The sequence below is a fragment of the Heterodontus francisci genome, chromosome 32, assembly GCF_036365525.1.
Source record: "Heterodontus francisci isolate sHetFra1 chromosome 32, sHetFra1.hap1, whole genome shotgun sequence".
NCBI classification, from domain to species: domain Eukaryota; kingdom Metazoa; phylum Chordata; class Chondrichthyes; order Heterodontiformes; family Heterodontidae; genus Heterodontus; species Heterodontus francisci.
This window is the reverse complement of record NC_090402.1, coordinates 32,457,247-32,479,336: the sequence shown is the minus strand read 5'-3', so window position 1 is coordinate 32,479,336 and position 22,090 is coordinate 32,457,247. Positions and strand designations below refer to the sequence as shown.

At 40.8% G+C, this 22,090-nt stretch overlaps 1 protein-coding gene across 1 annotated transcript in view; it reads right to left on the bottom strand.

Annotated features, from left to right (window-relative positions):
• si:ch211-282j22.3 (ER degradation-enhancing alpha-mannosidase-like protein 3) overlaps window positions 1-22,090 on the bottom strand; it is a 67,695-nt gene that overhangs the window by 23,524 nt on the left and 22,081 nt on the right. Inside the window, exons 4-10 of the mRNA XM_068012652.1 lie at window positions 18,579-18,618; window positions 17,558-17,670; window positions 14,670-14,823; window positions 14,245-14,379; window positions 10,630-10,735; window positions 9,465-9,562; window positions 920-1,045 (exon numbers count right to left, since the gene is read on the bottom strand). Coding sequence (XP_067868753.1) covers window positions 920-1,045; window positions 9,465-9,562; window positions 10,630-10,735; window positions 14,245-14,379; window positions 14,670-14,823; window positions 17,558-17,670; window positions 18,579-18,618 — 772 coding nt within the window. The remainder of the gene's footprint in view (window positions 1-919; window positions 1,046-9,464; window positions 9,563-10,629; window positions 10,736-14,244; window positions 14,380-14,669; window positions 14,824-17,557; window positions 17,671-18,578; window positions 18,619-22,090) is intronic.

The following is a 22,090-nucleotide window of genomic DNA, read 5'->3' as shown; positions in this document are numbered from 1 at the left end:
GCTTGCGGGTGGGTAGCCCTGCTGCCCCACCCCCCATCCTGCCTCCAGGAAAATGGCCTGGGAATGGGATGGAGCCTGTGAACCACACAGCCAGCGGCACAAAAATCCGCACCTGACTGTCACCGTGCCCGCCCCCATCAGGGCCTAAAATTCAGCCCATGATAATCTGAATTACTTTCTGCACTATAAACCTCTGGATACTATCATCTACTCAACTTCAGGATCAACTTCCAGGCCAGTCTGAGGTGCCAGACATGACTGAACAAAATGAATGGAGCTGTTGCAGAGTGGCGCAGTGGTTAGCACCGCAGCCTCACAGCTCCAGCGACCCGGGTTCAATTCTGGGTACTGCCTGTGTGGAGTTTGCAAGTTCTCCCTGTGTCTGCGTGGGTTTTCTCCGGGTGCTCCGGTTTCCTCCCACATGCCAAAGACTTGCAGGTTGATAGGTAAATTGGCTATTATAAATTGCCCCTAGTATAGGTAGGTGGTAGGGAAATATAGGGACAGGTGGGGATGTGGTAGGAATATGGGATTAGTGTAGGATTAGTATAAATGAGTGGTTGATGGTCGGCACAGACTCGGTGGGCTGAAGGGCCTGTTTCAGTGCTGTATCTCTAAACTAAAATAAGAGAGCTGCTCCATTTTGTATATGGGAATGAGTATGGGTGCAAATGGATGGAAGGTCTTCATGTAACTGACTTAAGAAAATCTAAGACATGTTCAATTTTTGTCATACCCGTACTTTTCCTTGAAGGCTAGCCTAAGAATATTTAAGTACACAAAATCAACAAAGTGAGAGTTTTTTAAAAAAAGAAAATGTACAATCCGAGATTAACTGACATTCATCAAACTGGAATGAATTTTTGGCATTAATTGCATACATGGTAATGACCTCAAGAGAAGAAAATGCATCCCCTACCTGTAAACCCGGAAAAAAGGCAAGAAGTGAGTCCATCCATTTTCGAGCATTAATTGTAGGGTTATGCATATGAACATCGAGGAGGAGGGGAGGCTGACTAATGTACTTCATAATGGCTGCATAGTGCTAGATGAAACAGAATAGAAGATGACATGTTCACTTTACAAAGTCTTAACATTTATATGTTGCACTCACAAAATCAAAGATTGGTTTAAAGCAATGTACTCACAATATCGTCTAATATTAGCAGAGTCTTCTGTCTAGCTCATATTCCAGTTTGTCAAAATTTGGTGATGCTCAGGTGTCACAGGTCTTTGTAACATTCTTTTTTCAGAATATTCCCCATTCCCCAAAACACAGCAGGGTTTAGTGAGAGGAAGGAACTAAAGGAAATCAGTATGCGGAGAAATGGTGTTCGGGAAATTGATGGGATTGAAGGCCGATAAATCCCCAGGGCCTGATAATTTACATCCCAGAGTACGTAAGGAAGTTGCCCTAGAAATAGTGCATGCATTGGTGGTCATCTTCCAAGATTCTATAAACTCTGGAACAGTTCCCACAGATTGGAGGGTAGCTAACGTAAGCCCACTATTTAAAAAGGGAGGTAGAGAGAAAACAGGGAATTGTAGACCAGTCAGCCTGACGCCGGTAGTGGGGAAAATTCTAGAGTCCATTATCAAAGATTTTACAGCAGAGCACTTGGCGAACAGCGGTAGAATCAGACAGAGTCAGCATGGATTTACAAAAGGGAAATCATTCTTGACAAATCTACTAGAATTCTTCGAGGATGTAGCTAGTAGAGTTGATGAGGGACAGCCAGTGGATGTGGTTTATTTGGACTTTCAGAAGGCTTTCGACAAAGTCCCAAGTAAGAGAATAGTGTGTAAAATTAAAGGGCATGGGATTGGGGGTAGTGTATTGCGATGGATAGAAAATTGGTTGGCGGACATGAAATAAAGAGTAGGGATAAACGGGTCTTTTTCCAAATGGCAGGCAGTGACTAGGGGGGTACCGGAGGGATCGGTGCTCGGACCCCAGCTATTCACAATATATATTAATGATTTAGATGAGGGAACTAAATGTAATATCTCCAAATTTGCAGATGACACAAAACTGGGTGGGAGGGTGAGTTGTGAGGAGGATGCAGAGAGGCTTCGGGGTGATTTGGACAAGTTGAGCGAGTGGGCAAATGCATGGCAGATGCAGTATAATGTGGATAAATGTGAGGTTATCCACTTTGGTAGCAAAACCAGGAAGGCAGATCTGAACGGCTATAAACTGAGAAAGGGGAATGTGCAACAAGACTTGGATGTTCTCATACACAAGTTGCTGAAAGTAAGCATGCAGGTGCAACAGGCGGTAAAAAAGGCAAATGGTACGTTGGCCTTAATAGCGAGAGGATTGGAGTACAGGAGCAGGGATGTCTTGCTCACCTGGAATATTGTGTGCAGTTTTGGTCTCCTTTTCTGAGGAAGGATGTTCTTGCTATAGAGGGAGTGCAGTAAAGGTTTACCAGACTGATTCCTAGGATGGCGGGACTGACGTACGAGGAGAGATTGAGTCGGTTAGAATTATATTCGCTGGAGTACATAAGAGTGAGGGTGGATCTCATAGAAACCTATAAAGTTCTAACAGGACTTGACAGGGTAGATGCAGGAAGGATGTTCCCGATAGTGTTGGAGTCCAGAACCAGGGTTCATAGTCTAAGGATACCGGGTAAACCTTTCAGGACTGAGATAAGGAGAAATTTCTTCACCCAGAGAGTGGTGAGCCTGTGGAATTCCCTACCACAGAAAGCAGTTGAGGCCAAAACATTGTATGTTTTCAAGAAGGAGTCAGATATAGCTCTTGGGGTGAAAGGGATGAAAGGATATGGGGGGGAAAGCAGGAACAGGTTACTGAGTTGGGTGAGCAGCCATGATCATAATGAATGGCAGAGCAGGCTTGAAGGGCCGAATAGGCTACTCCTGCTCCTATTTTCTATGTTTCCATTGGCCTATTCTGCTCATGGGACTACATACTTTCTTGTATATAGCAGACATCCTTTCACCAAACTCAAGCACTCAAAATAATAACATTGGAACTCTATTGAACAAAGATAACTTCTGGGTTAAACAGTTTTTGTTTTGAATTTCTTAAAATTCTAGGAGCCTAATTAATCCAACTGTTCTCTGGAAATTCAAAACAACTTTTCCCTCTTTCACGATTTTCAAACTGAATCTGCCCCTTCTCTCAATGAAGTTCTAAGTTCCCTCCTTAATATAAGCAGAACCACATCTTTTAAATATACTAGAAAGGAGTTAAAAGGGAGTTCCTGAATGTTGAATATCCATCTTTTCAAATTTTAAAACAAGAACAAGCAAATAAACAGCATTGTTTCAGTTTGAATAATTTCTCTGTTTAGCAAACAAATTAGTCAGTTGAACATACTAAAGCTAAGCCTATTGCAAATATATTGAATGAGTAATGTGCAATGCAAAATTTTAGGGATAAAAGTAGTCATTAAAAAAATGCACAGAATCTGAATGGAAACAATACATTTCATGTTTTTTCAATGTTACTTTACAAGCTATTATAGTGCTGATTGCACCACTGAAAAGAATATTCATAAGAGAATCATTTTTAAAAGGACTATATTTTTTGAGATGCAAGATATTTCAGCTGAAAAAAAACCCCTTTGGTCTACACATTACCATATGCAGTGACCTGGTCCAATATTGTCAGATCAATGAATGTAGCAAAAAATTTAAGATCAAACAGATCAGTTTCCTTCAATAACAGATTTGAATTTTTCTGGTCATAAGATCAGGCAAGATATCGGGAAAATATCTGGAACAGCAATTGTTCCATTTCTAACTTTTGTTACGACCAGGTGAGAAAGGTGTCTAGGGGTCTTTTACTGTCTTCATCGTCTTCACCTGGTCTTATTGTAACAGAGTTCAATTTTAAGCACACTGTTTTGAGCGCCCCCTTTGTGAATCCTTGTTCACAGCTTTCCAATTATGAGGCAAAGAAATGAGCACACCAGGTTTTCTTTAGGTTTAAAGAAGAAAAGTGAAATATATTAAACCTTAAACTTAGACTCTAATACAGTTAATGCCTACGGATATACGACGCACCCACACGTGATGGACACGTGCAAATTGGGACAGAAAAGAGAAGAAAAATAAAATGGAGAGGTTTGAGGCAGTCTCTAAAAGGGGGTTTCTTGTTACTGTTGCTGTGTTTCCAGCTCGCCGTAGAATCCTTGATTGTAGACAGCTCTTAACTTTTCATTGGGGCCCAATATTCTTCTTAAACCTTGTTCACTGTAGGAGACTTTTCTCTCTTGGGCTTCATATGTCTTCAATGGTTTCCAAAGCTGGTGAGTGAGATGACAGCAGACAGGAGAGAGATGTTCTCAGTCCAGGAGAAAACAGCCATCTGATTTCAAACTCCTTGTTGGAAGTTCAAATTCAAAAAACTCCAACAGTCAGCCAGCCATGTGACCAAACTGGTCCGACCACATCTGTTCGTGTATTTGGCGATCGTAGCAGTTAACCTGGAATGCTAGCCTTTTCACCTTCAATGGCTGGCAATCAAAATTCCATTGTGGATTAAATTGGAACAGGGAATAGCTCCTTTGTCCTTTGAAGTACTTGTCTGTTGGTATGTTAACGTCTCTCTCCAGTCAGGGGCTTGCAATTTTAACTTTTAATGTTCAGGTGGTGAAATTAATTTTCCTCATTCTTGGCAGGTGGGGGGCTTGACTGACACTTTGAATATTTATTTGTACTTTATAAACTGTTCTTTGTTGCATTGGGAATGCAATTTAAGATGAGGCTAGATATGTGCATGACAGAGAAAAGGATATGTTGATTCATGGGATGAAGTAAGGTGGCAGAAAGCTCACGTTGAGCATCAAGACCAGCACAGACCTGAAAGTACTATATAACCACTGAAATTTGCAACACTTTATTGAGATTAGCTGGCAGAGTTCTGAATTTCAATTGGTTTCTAAATTGCTCATGTACTGTGACTAAACTTTAAAGATCAGCCATACATCAAAAAAAAATCCCTCATGTTTTCTGCCTTTCTCCTACATGCTTCTCCCAACTTTGTTTAAACCTAGCTTTCATCATCGAACAACAACAGTATTGGTAGTTATATTGCAAGCTATATTAAAGCTTTTCTCTGGATGACTTTTAACTCCAATTGATTCAATATAAATTACCTCTACATTTTTCCACACTTCAACATTGGTTTGCCCACTCCTGCTCTGCTTTCATTTAGCTCATGCCATTTTTTTCAATCTATTAAATTTTGTAAGTATCTTTGTAGCTCAGTGATGCATACACTGGCTTGAACTTCCTGACCTCATTGATTTTGGCACAGTATTGGTTATGCAACCAATAATTTTTATTGAATCATATTGGTTGTAACTTTTATTTAGTCTACATGCTGACACTTACTGTAATTCACAGTAGTTTAAAACTTCCCCAACTGCTCTGCTAAAACCAGAGAATTGTTTGTAAGATGCCTGGAGGCAATCTGTGTCTGTTTAAAAAAAATTATATTAATTCTTGCGAAATGGATGTCGGCAATGTTAGCAAGGCTGAATGTATTGCACTTTCCTGGTTGGCCTGAGAAGGTGGTGGTGGGCCACCTTCTTAGAACACTGCAGTCCATGTGGTTAAGGTACTTTCACAAAGGAATTCCAAGATTTTGACCTAGCAACAATGAAGGGATAGTGATACACCTCAAATAACAAGTGAGGAGATCATGGACATTTTTGCCACTAAGATTAAGACCATCTATTTCGCTGCCTCTGCCACATCCCTCCCTTTCCCAGCAAGCCAAGATACCCCACTGCCCTAACTCAAAGCCAGATCTTTAGTTTCATTCCTATTTCCTATAAGGTCAACTTGTCCATAATCCCCACCTCTTGCTTGCTTGATCCTATTCCTACAAAATTGCTGACCACCCAATTTCTGTTCCTGACTCCATGTTAGCTGAGATTATAAATGGTTTCCGTTTCTCAGGAACTGTCCTTTTCCCTCAAATCTGTCATTGCCCCTCCTCAAAAACCTACCCTTGACCCAATTGCCCTTGTAAACTACTATCCAAACTTCAACCTCCCTTTCCTCTGTACGATCCTTAAATCTGTTGCCCTTTCCCATATCTGTGTCCATTATTCCCGCAACTCCATGCTTGAACGTCTCAAACCAGCGTTCCTCCCGCCACAGCACCAAAATGGCTCTAATCAAAGTCACAGATGACATCCAATGTGACTGTGGCCAAGGTTCACTATCCCTCTTCATTCTTCACAATCTGTCTGCAACCTTTGACATGTTTCATTACACCATCATCCTCCACACTCTATCCTCCACTCTCCAGCTGAGCAGGTCAGGTTCTGTTCTGACCTATTCAGTCATGGCTAGAGAATCTCCTGAAATGGCATTCCCTCCCAGCCCCGCACTGTTGCCTCTGGAGTCACCCAAGTGTCATGCACGGAAGGAGCCATGATGAAATAAACAATGAAATGGAAGAATAATGAATTTAAAAAGTCAACTATTAAAAAAAAACACAAGAACATGGACACTTGTACCACAGCGAAAAATAGAGTAGCGGTCACATGACCCCTCCTGTACTGAAAATCAACAAACCTGTCTGAAAAGATGGAACTCATTAACCTCCTCTGAAACAGCTCTGGGGAGAAGCCCTTTGAAATTGAAAACAGCATTACTGCATTTTAATGACTCTTATCAACATGAATGAACACCACAAAGGACTCTGGAAACAGACTGACTCACAGGCCAAAACAAAGTGTGAAGTAGCACCACGTTACCAGAATGGTTTCCATTCAGATATCAACTGATAGCCATGGTCATCATATCCTGGCCCATTAATGTGGTCACACCACGGGAGAGGGCCCAGTGTCTCCTAACAGAAACTCTAATGTGATGGATTTTTACCTTTAAAAAGGTAACCCTCTGGAGAGAGAGGGGAGATCAAGCCAACTCCTTCAGAAAGCAGTCCAGCCAGAGGCTGTACAAGAGATCCAGCCAAGCAAGAATTCTGCTGAACAATAACTGAACAAACACTACAGCAGAGATATCACAAAGTGATTCCATCTATGAAGGTAACAACATCCACACCACCAGCTTTGTGCTGAGTTGTAACCACTAGAACTCCACAAAACCTCAATAAGTTCAAGACTATAAACACCCAGGCCTATACCTTTAAAAAGCCTTTCCACCCAAGATGATTCAACTGGTTTACTATAAACCACAAACACTTAGCTCACTTTGGACTTTAAACTACCTACCCCTGTCTCTCTATCTATTCTTGCATGCGTGTGTGTGGGTGAGGTTGCGACCATTTTGGGAATTGTGTAAAAATAATAATAATTTTTTTAAAACCTACAAGAAACCCGATCATTTGTCTGTGTATTTGACCTAAAAGAAAACACTCAGGGACTAACTCATCATTTTTTACGAAACATAATTACGGTTGTTGGGAGGTGAACACTTGGAACCACCTACACCTGCTTCCACCTGTCCATTAACAAGGATCAATTCTTATTCCCTCCTATGTCTCGTCTACATGCTGCTCCTCAGCAGCATTATCTGAAGATGAGACATTAGGTTCCACATGTACACTACCGATACCCAGCTCTACCTCACCACTGTCTCTCTTGACCCTTCCACTGCCCCTGCGCTGTCACTGTCTCAGGCTGAACCAGACTACTGACAAACTTTGAACCTATTGTCAACTGTGGCTCAATTGGCAGCACTCTCATCTGTGTCAGAAGGTTGTGGGTTCAAGTCCCAATTCAGGACTTGGGCACAAAAATCAAATCTGCAGTACTGAGGGAGCACTGCACTGTCAGAGATGCCGTCTTTTGAAAGAGATGTTAAACCGAGGCCCCATCTGTCCACTTACATGGATGTAAAAAATCCCATAGCACTAGTTTGAAGAACAGCAAGGGAGTAAACTCCTGTGTCCTGTACAACATTTACCCCTCAAACATCACAAAAATAGATTACCTGGTCATCATCACATGGCTATTTGTGGAACCTTGCAGTGCGCAAATTAGTTGCCACATTTCCTATATTACAGCGGTGGACTATGCTTCAAAAGTACTTAATTGATTATGAAGCACTTTGGGACATCCTGTAGTCGTGAAAGGCAATATATAAAGTCTTTCATTTTTGTGATTCAAATTAATTGACATTTTTGTTGCCAATTTGCAACAGCATTTTATTATTCCAGCCATTTTCTTTGACTGTGGGAGTAAACGTTGCTTTGATTTTATTAACTCATTTAAAAAGTTTGCTTTTATTTAGATTAATTTACTCATCTCTGGAGGAATAACCAGGGCTCATGCTTTTTCTGTATGAAGGAGTGTACCTTGTTTTAATTTTATTTGTGTTTTTGTAAAGAAGGTCATTGCGGTAAATGACTGTAATTTATAATTTTTGGCAAATTTATGGAAGCCCATTGCCAAATGGCAGACCTGATTACTTTTCTTTCATTAGTATATTTTAGGGGTAGCCCATAGTATCAAATCACTTCTGCTGTTATTTAATTAATACATTTAGGGAACCTAGTGCCCTCTGCTTTTATATAATTAATACATTTGGCAAAACCCCATTGGATTACATGCCAACCTGATGGCCAAGTCTTCAACTTTGTTAAAACTTCATGGGGAATTCCAATTGCATTTAATAGTGGCTACTTTTACTTATTTAGACTTTCAGAGAAGCCCTCTGGATCAATTGCCATTGTTTTTATTTGAACAACAACTTTTATCAGAAGTCCAACCTTTCTTGCATTAATAAATTTGGAATAAGCCTGTTCTATTAAATAGGCAATCCAAATTTGCAACTCGTTAAAAGGTTTCTGGGGTATGTTGCAACTATTCAATGCAATAACGTTTTGTTCCAGTCTTTTCCATTATTGCCACTATTGTTTGAAGGATGGATATTCACCAGCCCGCCTGGGAAACTCTATGCTTTTCTACATATAGTACAATATTATGTTTCAGATGTAATGTTAACCAGTGAAAATACAATTGATGAGTTTTGTTAGTAGGTCACCTTCCTATTTGCTGTGTGTCTTCCATATAGTATGTACTTTGTGCAAGTGTCATACTTACATCCCGCAACACTTACCGTGACATACTTTCAACTCATCAAACATGCCACGGGAGCTCTGCTAGTTTGTAAAATTTTCCAATCCCTTTTAGGTCCCCGTGTTAACGCATATTATTCCTTAGCCAGAGGAGAGACAAATGACCTCCTTGAAGGCCTTTAGTCAATGCCTTACAGTTACCAGTATTCCAATTATCTTTGCAGCGTAAAGTGTCTGGCCTCTGCTCAGAGTCAGCAATAATCCAGCTGATTTGGGGTCAATACAGGAGCTGAAGTCTCATCTCTGAAGTGATACCTCCCACACTAACTCTCCATGTATCTTGGCCACACAGTAACAGATTTTTCCTTTAGTATCTCAAGATCATAGGACCAAATACCTTGAAAAGAAAAAAAAAATACACAAAACTTACTGTATTAAATCTCTCCAAATACACATCGTCACCCAGCAGGATATAGGCCTTCAACAAATATTCATAGTACGAGTCTATTCCAGCACCCACTCCACTGTCTTAGAATACAATGGAATCTGTTAGTAACACCTCAAAAATGGTTGGAAAAACATAATGTATTGGTATTATTGAGTGTTAACAAGAGCACATCAGTAATACGGAAGAACTGATTACAACAGTGACAAAGAAGCTGTGTGCACCCATACTTCAACATGTGCTAATTTACAATCTTGGGAGAGCATATGTGGTTTCTCCCAACATGAAAATACTGAAAAACAAGATTATAAAGTGACCAATAATAACAGAACATCTTGAGCATTATAATGCTTCTGTAGAACAATTAAATTTCACCTGATTTGAGGCAGCCTCCCAGAGGATGGACCTCACAATACTTGGTGCTGGTTCATTTGGGAGTCAGGCTGTAAAGTTATAGAGTATTTCTACCATTTTCTGTTTTTATTTCAGATGTCCAGAATCTGCAGTATTTTCCTTTTGCTAAAGTTGTACCAGTATTTTACCATCAAAATGCAAGTGGTAGTATAACTGCAGGTTGTCTATTGCCAGGTTAAACTAACACAGGGTATATCCACATGAATTCCTGCTAGCCAGTCTATTGGGAGACAAACAATTGGTATTCCAATTGGCAATATAATAACTTTTGGCAAACTGTTGTTGACATATTAAGCAAATGTCATGTTGACACTCTTAATTGATCTGGGGACCAACACAAAGATCATTTTTGGTTGAGTAACTAAATGATGCAGTTGACTAGAGTACTGATTTTATTTTGTATTGTAAGTGTTTTAAAGCAGAGATGGGAGATTAGTGAATATTACAGAAGGACCATATATTTTCCTTTGATGCCTTAAGCGTTCTACTGACATTTAGGTGAAAGTTGCAAAGGAAGGTGATAGGCTGAAGAACAGGTTAAAGAAACAGAATGTTTTTCATGTACAATTGGGCTGTAAAAGATGTGTGGGTTTATGTACGTATGTGCTACAAGGGTGTATTCTGCATTTCCTCAGTAATTCTAATAATTTATATGAGATTTACAGGGTGCAAAAAATTGTTTTGTACAATTTGCATCTCTAGCCTGGAGATAACTTAGATAATGCACTATGCTCACCCCGCCTGATCCAGTCACCATTGTGAATGTTGATCACTGTGCCCACAAGATCACTGTCTCTCTGTCTTTTCTCCCAAAGAAAATCCATTGCTCTCCGTGCATATTCCTATAAAGGGAAAACATTTTACTAGTTACTGTGAAATGGACAACAAACAAAAAAAAATCTAAGTAGCACTTATAAGAATCCAAATATTTTCAAAGCACAAAAGAATGCCAGTGTTCAAGACAATAGCCTTCATATTAGTTAGCTTGTTATTTCAATGCGGAAATGGCAAAATATTGACATAACATGGGATACTAATGAATTCATATAAAATTTCCTACCACACCCTATTTGAGCATATAGCTGGAAACACTGAACAGATTCAGGGGGGTGTTGTGAAAAGGCATCACCAAAAATAGACCAAATATTCCACTGGGATCAAATCATAATCTTATGTCTAGGCAACAAGTTCCACATTAACATGCAATATGACATTCAAAATACTCCTCACTCCCAGTTATACTTGCTAATTTATAGTGCAAACTGGCCCCCTTAGATCTGTGTTTCCATAACCTGTTCTTCACATACCCCAGTGTCAAAGAGCCACCTGAACATCACTACAAAACACAGAAAAAAAAAAACTGGAGACCCAAACAAATGAGAATAGTGAGAAATATGGAAGCTGAATATGAGGGGCAACTGAAATTCACATAATGAAAGATCACAAAATTAATAAGAGCTGATTTGAAAGAGCAGTGCATTTAAGATTACATACATTTTGGTCATTTCAATCCTTTGAAGCATGAAGACTGCTTCTCCTCACCTCACTCACAGACACAACACCATACCTGGTTATGCACTAGCTGGAGGACAGGAGATGCAAAACAGCATAAGGCAAATACAGTACTTATAAAGGGATGAGAAAATATGTTGTGACGCAACTGGTTCCTCAGAAAATATGGATCTCTTAAATGCTTCAGCTACAATAATTTAAACAACCAATACATAGGCTCTACTTAAGGGCAACACTTAGTCTGGATTCCCTTCTTGTGAGCACGTCACCCCCCAGTCAGCAACCAGAATAAGTGAACCCAAAAATCAAAATCTTGCATCATTCCTCAATCTACCCTAAATCTCACTAAACACACATTTTTGCCAGTCAATAAAACATAAGTCAATATCCAGTTTCTCACATACCCTTCCTCATGATCATGATCTTTGCCAGGACTATAGTGTATCAACAGCTTTGGTACCAAATTTTGGTTCCAAAGCGTTTTCAAATGTTTCAATATGTGCCTTGCAAGTACCACAACATCACCAAATAATCTGGGCAGGTAAAACAGGAATAAAAGCAATTTATGGTCAGTTTATACTGTCAGTCTGAATGATTATTTTCTATTCTGGTTTGGATAAAGTGAATATAATTCACAAGTTTACAATGAAGGCAACCTTGCAGGTCATTCCTGCGGAGGGAGGTACCAAATTATATGCCAGGGGATTGCGTTACAGGAGTTCAAATTTCATCATGGCAAGAAAAAGCTGGTACCTGTAATGGTGATCATGTAACTACCGGATTGGCATAAAAACCCATCTGGTTTACTAATATCCTTTAGGGAAGGAAATCTGCTGTCCTTTTCAGGTCTGGCCTATATGCGACTCCAGATTCACAGCAGTACAGTTGACTCTTAACTACCCTCTGAAAAGGCCTTGTTCCAGATCTTACAGCATTGGTTCAAATAAGGAAAAAAAAGAGCTGAATTCAAGAAATGAGGGGACAGTGACAGCCGTTGACATTAAGGCAGCATTTGACTGCGTGTGGCATCAAGGAGGCCTTGTAAAATTGAAGTCAATGGAAATCTGCGGAAAAACCCGCCACTGGCGAGAGTCACAGCTAGCACAAAAGAAGCTGTTTGTGGTTCTTGGAGGTCAATCCTGTCAACCCCAGGGCATCACTGCACGAGTTCCTCAGGGTGGTATCCTAGGCCCAAGCATCTTCAGCTGCTTCATCAATAACCTTCCTTTCATCACAAGATTAAAAGTGGGGATGTTCACTAAGATTGTATAGTGTTCAGTTCCATTCACAACTCTCAGATAATGAAGTAGTCCAGGTCCGTATGCAAAAAGACCTGGACAACATCAAGGCTTGGGCTGATAAATGGCAAGCGGCATTCATGTCACACAAATGCCAGGCAATGACCATCCCCAACAAGAGAGTCTAACTACCTCCCCTTGACATTCAACAAAATTACCATTGCCAAATCAACATCTTGGGGCTCATCATTAACAAGAAACTTAATTTGACCAGTCACAATAATACTGTGGCCATAAGAGATCAGAAGCTGGGTAGTCTGTGGCAAATGACTCACCAATGTAACTCCTCAAAGCCTTTCCACCATCTATAAAGATACAAGTCAAGAGTGATGAAATATTCTCCACTTGCCTGGATGAATGCAGCTCCAACAACAAAGAAGCTTGATAGCATCCAGGACAAAGCAGCCTGTTTAACAAATTTGCACTGCAACAACCCATCAAGACTTGTTTGACACTGCCTCCCAAACCTACTACCTCTACCACCTAGAAGAACAAGGGCAGCAGGCACCTGCAAGTTCCTCTCCTAGTCACACACCATCCTGACTTGGAAATATATCGCTGTTCTTTCATCATCACTCGGTCAAACCCCTGGAACTCCCTCTCTAACAGCACTGTGGGTGTACCTATACCACATGGACTGCAGCAGTTCAAGAAGGTGGCTCACCACCACCTTCTCAAAAACAATTAGGGGTGTGAAATAAATGCTGGCCTTGCCAGCAAAGCCCATATCCTGAGAATGAATGAAATGTCTAATATGTGTTCCATTATTTACCTCAACAAAAACTGAAAGAACATCTGCAAATGTAGAGTCTAACTGAACTGCAGAAAAAATACTTTATTTCCCCATGAAGGTGAAATGTTATTCTGATCTGCAATTAGAATAGATCCATGTCATTTATAGCAAGCTATTTACGGTTGATTTATAGCTTTAAATTAATCATTCTGCATTGTTATTTGGAAAAAGTGGAATTTTGCTGAAAATCCTCAAGGCCATCCTCAATCCAGACTACTGTCAATGCAACACTGTTTCAAAAAGTAAAAGAAAGGTAAAGCCAACAAGAGAATGGTATTTCTGCAAAGCACTAAAAGAGACCTACAAAATTTTAAACAAGCCATGAAGTTTGATTTGGAAGAAAAAGTGAGAGAGAATTATTGGAGGCAGTTCAGATTCAAAGTGTCAAAGGTTCAAAGGAACAATGAAAATACTTGTGTCATCAAACATTGAGGATAACATGAAGTATACTTTCGTGCACTCAAATTGAATGATTGAATTTATAAAGGTGAAGATGTGCTGGGGATTATTTTGGAGAGCGGAAGAGAAAATTGAAGATATCAACTTAAAAATCCATTGAAAGTGAATTCACGTCATTAAATCAAAATAGATTAGAACTAGTTAATGACCCATGGGCAGTCATAATGAGAGCAGATTCCAGGTGAAGCAAAGTTAAAGGATGGGAGAATAATTGATCACAGCACGTATGCACATGATTTGCAATAAAATACAGATTGTACAAATCCTGAATCATCAAAACTTGCATTACCTCAAAAATAGATTCACCCGTCAGGCGGCTAAGAGCTGCAAATTCCAGAATCATGGTTCCAGCACAAGCTGTACAAGTGTCTGACTCTGTGCCGGTTCGGGACAGAGGGCTCAAGATTCCATACTTCAGATTTACCTGCAATAAAAATAATTTTCAACACTTTTTACTAACCTTTATGACTATAGCATCACAAATAGTTTAAAAGTGTCACAATCAGTGGTATACAAAGATTTTCAGCCTGTCAGAAAATATAGACAATTAAAAGCAAGACAAGTGTAAGGTAGATGCTCGCTTTGTCTTGCTAATCTTACTACCTGCAATGTGAAACATAACAAAGCTCACAATATTGGGAGTTTAAAAAAAAAAAAATCTATTCAGATTGAAACTGTCTCCAAGATCATAAGTTGACTTTCCTTTGTACTTACTCTGGGGTACGGTAGACCACTTGTGGTGTTAAAAGCTGGCAGAAGTCGATATCCTACATCTCTAGCCATGTATAAGAGTTCATCTTTGTACCAATGCATCATCTTCCCATGGTTTTTCAACATGGTTGCCATCACATGACCTCCCAATAACCCACTGCAGCAGATAGAAATACTCTTAATAACAAGTTTTCAAAGAAATGGAGTTGCAGTTTTGAAACAAATGAGTGATTGTACAATAATATTTCCATCCATACTGGGCAAAGTTCAAGTTTCCTTTAAAAACCCCATTTAACTTACCTCTAATTTTTTTTGAAGTAGTTGGGAGTTCTTCACCTTATTGCTGGTACATGTGCTATTTAATTAAATTAGAATTCTATAGCCAGGATTTTCCATGTCTACATTCACCAGCCTGCGATTTTTCTACCCGTTAAAGTAAACAATTGTTGGTTGAAAAACAAGTGCAAAACACCAACTTACACGTACAAGGGAAATGCAGACTTAAAATAAAGATGTGAGTCATAGAATTAATGTATATATAAGCATTGAACGAAGCAGACCAGAACACAGGCAGTAGTGTGTGCCTGAATTACAGAAGACAGTTTGTGGGTTGGATAATTTCCATATTTAATGTTTGCTCAAGGGAATTGTATTAGAACCATACATCATGCAGCTAAATTGCTTCCATCCAATTTACTACTCATCTTGTTTTGATACTTCTTTATGAAGGGGCCAATCATTGAGGACTGAGATGAGGAGAAATTACTTCACTCAAAGGGTTGTGATTCTTTGGAATTCTCTACCCCAGAGGGCTGTGGATGCTCCATCATTGAATACATTTAAGGCTGGGATAGATAGATATTTGGTCTCGCAGGGAATCAAGGGATATGGGGAATGGACAGGAAAGTGGAATTGAAGCCCAAGATCAGCCATGATCGTATTGAATGGTGCAGCAGGCTCGATGGGCACATGGTCTACTTCTGCTCCTATTTCTCGAGTTCTTAATTTGTTTTTTGTGTCACATGTTATGACAGAACAAAAAGGGCTCTTCCTGCCAATATCAGTTATAGCTAAGCACTATGCGTGTAATGCAGTGGTTTTAGCTGATTTCAGGAAATGTATCAAGCTTTTGCTTTATGCCTTGCCAATGATCTGTTTGACATCATGAGCACATTGTGCAGAAATTGTGAAGCCACATCGTAACACTTTTTGTGGTGTAGAAAGTGATGGCATCAATGTGCTTTGCCATTGAATCTGCCATTTGTTTCCAGTTTAAAAAATATACATTGGCACTTAGTCAACTGTGTCATGCAGGTCCCCACCTGCCAAGAATAAGGCACATTAATTTTGCCATATGGACTTTAAATTTCAAATTGAAGATGAGAAGACCTGTGACAAGGGGCTGCCAGGCCCCTGGCTGGAAAGACATTTTTGCATATTAACAGACAGTGCTTGGAAAAAAGGAGCTATCCCCTGCTCCAATACAATCCACAAACAGACGTGGTCAAACCAGTTAGTCACATGACTAACCTGCTTGGCAGTCTGGGTTTTTTTCTGAATTGTACATTTTGAACTTGGAGTCTGCAGAAAGCTGTTTGCTCCTGGATTGAAAAGACCTCTCCTGGCTGGCTCGCCACAGCCTCTCCTGTCTGCTCCCATCTCTTTCTCACAAGCCTGTGAATCCACTGAAGACACATGAACCCCAAGAGAGAAAAGTCTCCTACAGCGAACAAAGTTTAAGAAGAATATTGGGCCCCAACGAAAAGCAAGATCTACCTACAATCAAGGACTCTACAGTGAGCTCGAAGAACCGTAACAACAACTCTTCAGATATTGCCTCAAACCTTTCCACTTTATTTTTCTTCTCTTTTCTGTCTCCATCTGCATATATGTATCGCGTATGCATGCTAGCGTGGGCGCGTTGTGTATCCGTAGGCGCCAACCGAATTAGAGTTGAAGTTTAATAAATTTCAATCTTTCTTCTTTAAACCGAAGACCACCTATTTGTGCTGGTTTCTTTGTCTTATAATTGGAAAGCGGTGAACAAGGATTCACCAAGGGGGAGCTAAAAACATGGTGTGTTTAAAATTTAAACACTGTTACAGTAAGACCAGGTGAAGGCTGAAAAGGAACCCTATTCACAGCCCTCAGAGAATACCCGACTTGATCTGGCTAAAAGATGGATCAACAATAGTCTAAGTTGACTTGTTCAAGAATTTTGCCTCCCATACATAGCTAAGGTTTGGGAACTTAGGAAATGCAAGTGCCAATCCTCTTAGCACTCTGTGGCAATAGGTGTTCAGTTGTCACACTGCCTTACGAAGGGAAACTGAAAAATGCACTGTATGAAAGATGGCACCAAAGTAAGAAGTCAATTACAGTGAAGTTTTGTTATCCAGCACTTTACCAACCAGCAAGCTCCATTATCCGGAATTTCCACGGGAATTCAGGTTGCCATTGCGGTTAGAAATGCTACCTTTCCTTAGTAACTGGTTCACCATAATGGGATTCTTGGTCCTTGCAGTCAGACATGTTTTGCTCTGGAGTTCTGCCTCCGATCTCCACTCAGGATGACTCGTTGGAAAGGGTGGACTCTCCTGCACACTATATTGGTGCACTGACTCCAAAGGATTATGGGAAAATTATGAAATAGCTTTCCCAAGGCTCACCCTGGGGTATCCTTTGCTCTCACGGCAATAACTTTGAGGCAGAAGGTCAGACCTCCACCTGCCTTATTAAGTACAACTCTTGACTAACCAGAATTTGCGCTTATCTGGCACCTCTCAGGTTCAGCACGAACCGCAGAACAAATCTTTTACTGTACTTCACTGCTATAACTGGTCAGTTCTGCAAATTCAGAGAAATGGTCATCCATGCAGAGTTTTACTCACCCCAATACACGGATGTTTGTTTCAAACACTGAGACCACAACGTCATTATCGAATTGCACAGTCTGTATCACTTTTTGTACTGCATCTTCAAATTCATCCAGTTTGTTTAGTACCTTTGAAACAAATGGAATAAAATACTACTGCATCTAATTTTCAGAAGTGGCATCGTGAAAGAAGCAATGTATATGGCAAATGAGACTCAAAATCAAAACTAGTCGAAAAGAAATACAAAAGAAAAATTAGATGGGTGGTCATCTCCAGCTCACTATTGCTGCCCAATTGGGAGACAACTCATAATAGTGGAGACTTAGGAGTTGGTCACCTGCTTTTCCGACCCCAGTAGAGCCTGGGCAGGAAACAAGAGATTTTATAATCTCAAGTTAAAAATCATTCTCAACCAGACTACTGCTCCTTCCCCCTTATAGTAACAGCATATTGAGCTTGTATTCATAAAATGACGTGAGGTACAGCATGAACAGAACCACTGAACTTCAAGTAAGGATTTTGCCCAAAACCACAATAAATGCATAATCTGTTTATTAATTGGAATTTTTTTGCACAACTACATTATTCCTGAGTTTAACATTTCTCATTGTTAGTATTCAAAATTAGGAAATATTTATTGCAATGCATCACGTAGTTTTCCCCCACCAACTTTAAAAGGCAAAACTAAAGGAAAAATAACTGCGAACATCTTCCAATGAACCCAGATTTAAATTAATTACTTATCATCTATTGGTATGAATTTGGTCAATCACCACAAAAAGAACTAAGGTGAGAGAAATCTCACTGCAAAAATCTTTTACATGTCCAACATGTGTGGGTTCAGTACTGACAATAATTTATAGCATTTGACTATTAGTTTGCACTGAACTCAAAGGGGTCCAATAATTTCATGTATTGCTTTCAATTGAAAAAAAAATCAATAAATCTATATCTAAATTGGTCAAAGACAACAAGAATGGAAGAAACAACTTCCCTTTTCCCTCCCCCTGAAATCAGAACAAGTTACGATACTTACAACAAGTGTATCTAATGTATCAATAAGCGTAAGTGAAAATCTGGAAATGAAAACATAATTAAAATGATAAAGGTGAAAAAATAGGTAAGCATGGATAAAAAAATTCAACTGCACTTTATTTTAAACTTTCAGTTTATGCCCTCTCTTGTCAGTGAACCTTCATTTTCTTAAATTATGATATAAATCAAAATTAAAACTTTAGCTAGGCTGCTGTAAAGCATGTTATCCTGTATGATGCAAATAGATTCTGCACCAGCCCAAGGTCCTGTTTTAATCAACGTTCAACTATTTAAAGGCAGCATATCTCACTTGGTCTTTGCAAACTTACAACTGAGCATTAACTGGAACATGACCGAAGATGTTAAATCTTTCAGTGCAGCCGATAAATAAGTACACAGTAATGTTCAACAAATGTTCAAGCAAAAGGTGATTCAAGAAGCATTTAAAACATAAAATAAACAGCATTAAATAAGGGAAAGCCTTGTCAAGTGATTTTAAATATCAGCAGTAAGTTTGGATGCAGACTTTGTATTTCTGAATACATACTTCAGATTCCTTGAGTGTTTAAAAACAGTTAGCTTTGGGAATTTTACAGCTACAACATCAGTGTTCAAAAGGATGAAGTTGTACATTTCTGACCTAGTCAGTGAGAGTCATACCAATTCAGAATAGTTTCATTTTAGATCTGAAGCATTAAAATTCCTACAATCATTCAAAAAAAAATTGATTTACTAACATCTTGATCTGCAATCCAAATGCAGACTTTGAAAGGTTGGTTTTAGGAATTAAAAGAAAGTGTTTTTAGGTCATGCCATCACTAAGACCGCCTATTTTCACCTCTGTAACATCACTTGACTTTACCCCTGCGTCAGCTCATCTATTGTTAAAACCCTCATGCATGCCTTCATTACCACCAGACTTGACTATTCCAACACACTCCTGGCTGGTCTCTATTATTCTATTAGCCATAAACTTGAGGTTGTTCAAAGATCTGCTGCCCGTGTCTTAACTCGCACCATGTCCTGTTCCCCTATCATCCCTGTGCTTGTTACACTGGCTCCCGGTCAAGCAATGTCTTGATTTTAAAATTCTCATCCTGGTTTTCAAACCTCTTCTTCATGGTCTCGCCCCTCTCTATCTGTAATGCTCTCTCTCAGCTGATGAGTCAGTACTCCCAAGTTGAACAGCACTTGGAGGAAGCACTGAGGGTGGCAAGGGCACAGAATGTACTCTGGGTGTGGGACTTCAAGGTCTATCACCAAGAGTGGCTCGGTAGCACCACTACTGACTGAGCTGGCCGAGCCCGAAGGGACATATCTGCTAGACTGGGTATGCAGCAGGTGGTGAGGGAACCAACATGAGGGGAAAACATACTTGACCTCGTCCTCACCAATCTGCCTGCCGTAGATGCATCTGTCCATGACAGTGTTGGTAGGAGTGACCACCGCACAGTCGTTGTGGAGACGAAATCCCGCCTTCATATTGAGGATACCCTTGTTCGTGTTGTGTGGCACTACCACCGTGCTAAATGGAACAGATTTCGAACACATCTATCTAGCAATGCAAAACTGGGCATCCATGAGGCGCTGTGGGCCATCAGCAGCAGCAGAATTGTACTCAACCACAATCTGTAACCTCATGGCCCAGCACATCCCCCACTCTACCATTACCATCAAGCCAGGAGACCAACCCTGGTTCAAGGAGTGCAGGAGGGCATGCCAGGAGCAGCACCATGCATACCTCAAAATGAGGTGTCAACCTGGTGAAGCTACAACAGAGGACTATCTGTGTGCCAAACTGCGTAAGCAGCATGCGATAGATAGAGCTATGCGATCCCATATCCAACAGATCAGATCTAAGCTCTGCTGTCCTGCCACATCCAGCCGTGAATGGTGGACAATTAAACAACTAACTGGAAGAGGTGGCTCCACAAATATCCCCATCCTCAATGATGGGGGAGCCCAGCACATCAGTGCAAAAGATAAGGCTGAAGCATTTGCAACAATCTTTAGCCAGAAGTGCCAAGTTGATGATCCATCTCGGCCCCCTCCTGGTCCCCAGCATCACAGATGCCAGACTTCAGCTAATTCGATTCACTCCGCAGGATAATCAAGAAACGGCGGAAGGCACTGGATACTGCAAAAGCTATGGGCCCTGACAATATTCCGGCAATTGTACTGAAGACCTGTGCTTCAGAACTTGCCGCGCCCCTAGCCAAGCTGTTCCAGTACAGCTACAACACTGGCATCTATCCTGCAATGTGGAAAATTGCCCAGGTATGTCCTGTACATAAAAAGCAGGACAAGTCCAACCCGGCCAATTACCGCCCCATCAGCCTACTCTCAATCATCAGTAAAGTGAAGTGATGGAAGGAGTCATCAACAGTGCCATCAAGCAGCACTTGCTGAGCAATAACCTGCTCAGTGACTCTCAGTTTGGGTTCCGCCAGAGCAACTCAGCTCCTGACCTCATTACAGCCTTGGTTCAAACATGGACAAAAGAGCTGAACTTAAGAGGTGAGGTGAGAGTGACTGCCCTTGACATCAGGGCAGCATTTGACCGAGCATGGCATCAAGGAGCCCTAGCAAAACTAAGGTCAATGGGAATCAGGGGGAAAACCCTTCACTGGCTGGAGTCATACCAAGCACAAAGGAAGATGGTTGTGGTTGTTGGAGGTCAATCATCTGAGCTCCGGGACATCACTGCAGGAGTTCCTCAGGGTAGTGTCCTGGCCCAACCATCTTCAGCTCCTTGATCAATGACCTTCCTTCAATCATAAGGCCAGAAGTGAGGATGTTCGTTGATGATTGCACAATGTTCAGCACCATTCGTGACTCCTCAGATACTGAAGCAGTTCGTGTAGAAATGCAGCAAGACTTGGACAATATCCAGGCTTGGGTTGATAAGTGGCAAGTAACATTCGCGCCACACAAGTGGCGGGCAATGACCATCTCCAACAAGAGAGAATCTAACCATCTCCCCTTGACATTCAATGGCATTACCATTGCTGAATCCTCCACTATCAACACCTTAGATGCTACCATTGACCAGAAACTGAACTGGAGTAGCCATATAAATACCATGGCTACAAGAGCAGGTCAGAGGCTAGGAATCCTGCGGCAAGTAACGCACCTCCTGACTCCCCAAAGCCTGTCCACCATTTACAAGGCACAAGTCAGGAGTGTGATGGAATACCCTCCACTTGCCTGGATGGGTGCAGCTCCAACAACACTCAAGAAGCTCGACACCATCCGCTTGATTGGCACCCCATCTACAAACATTCACTCCCTCCACCACCGATGCACAGTGGCAGCAGTGCGTACCATCTACAAGATGCACTGCAGCAACGCACCAAGGCTGCTTAGACAGCACCTTCCAAACCCACGACCTCTACCAACTAGAAGGACAAGGGCAGCAAATGCATGGGAACACAACCACCTGCAAATTCCCCTCCAAGTCACACACCATTGCGTGACACATCACACACTGACTTGGAACTATATCGCCGTTCC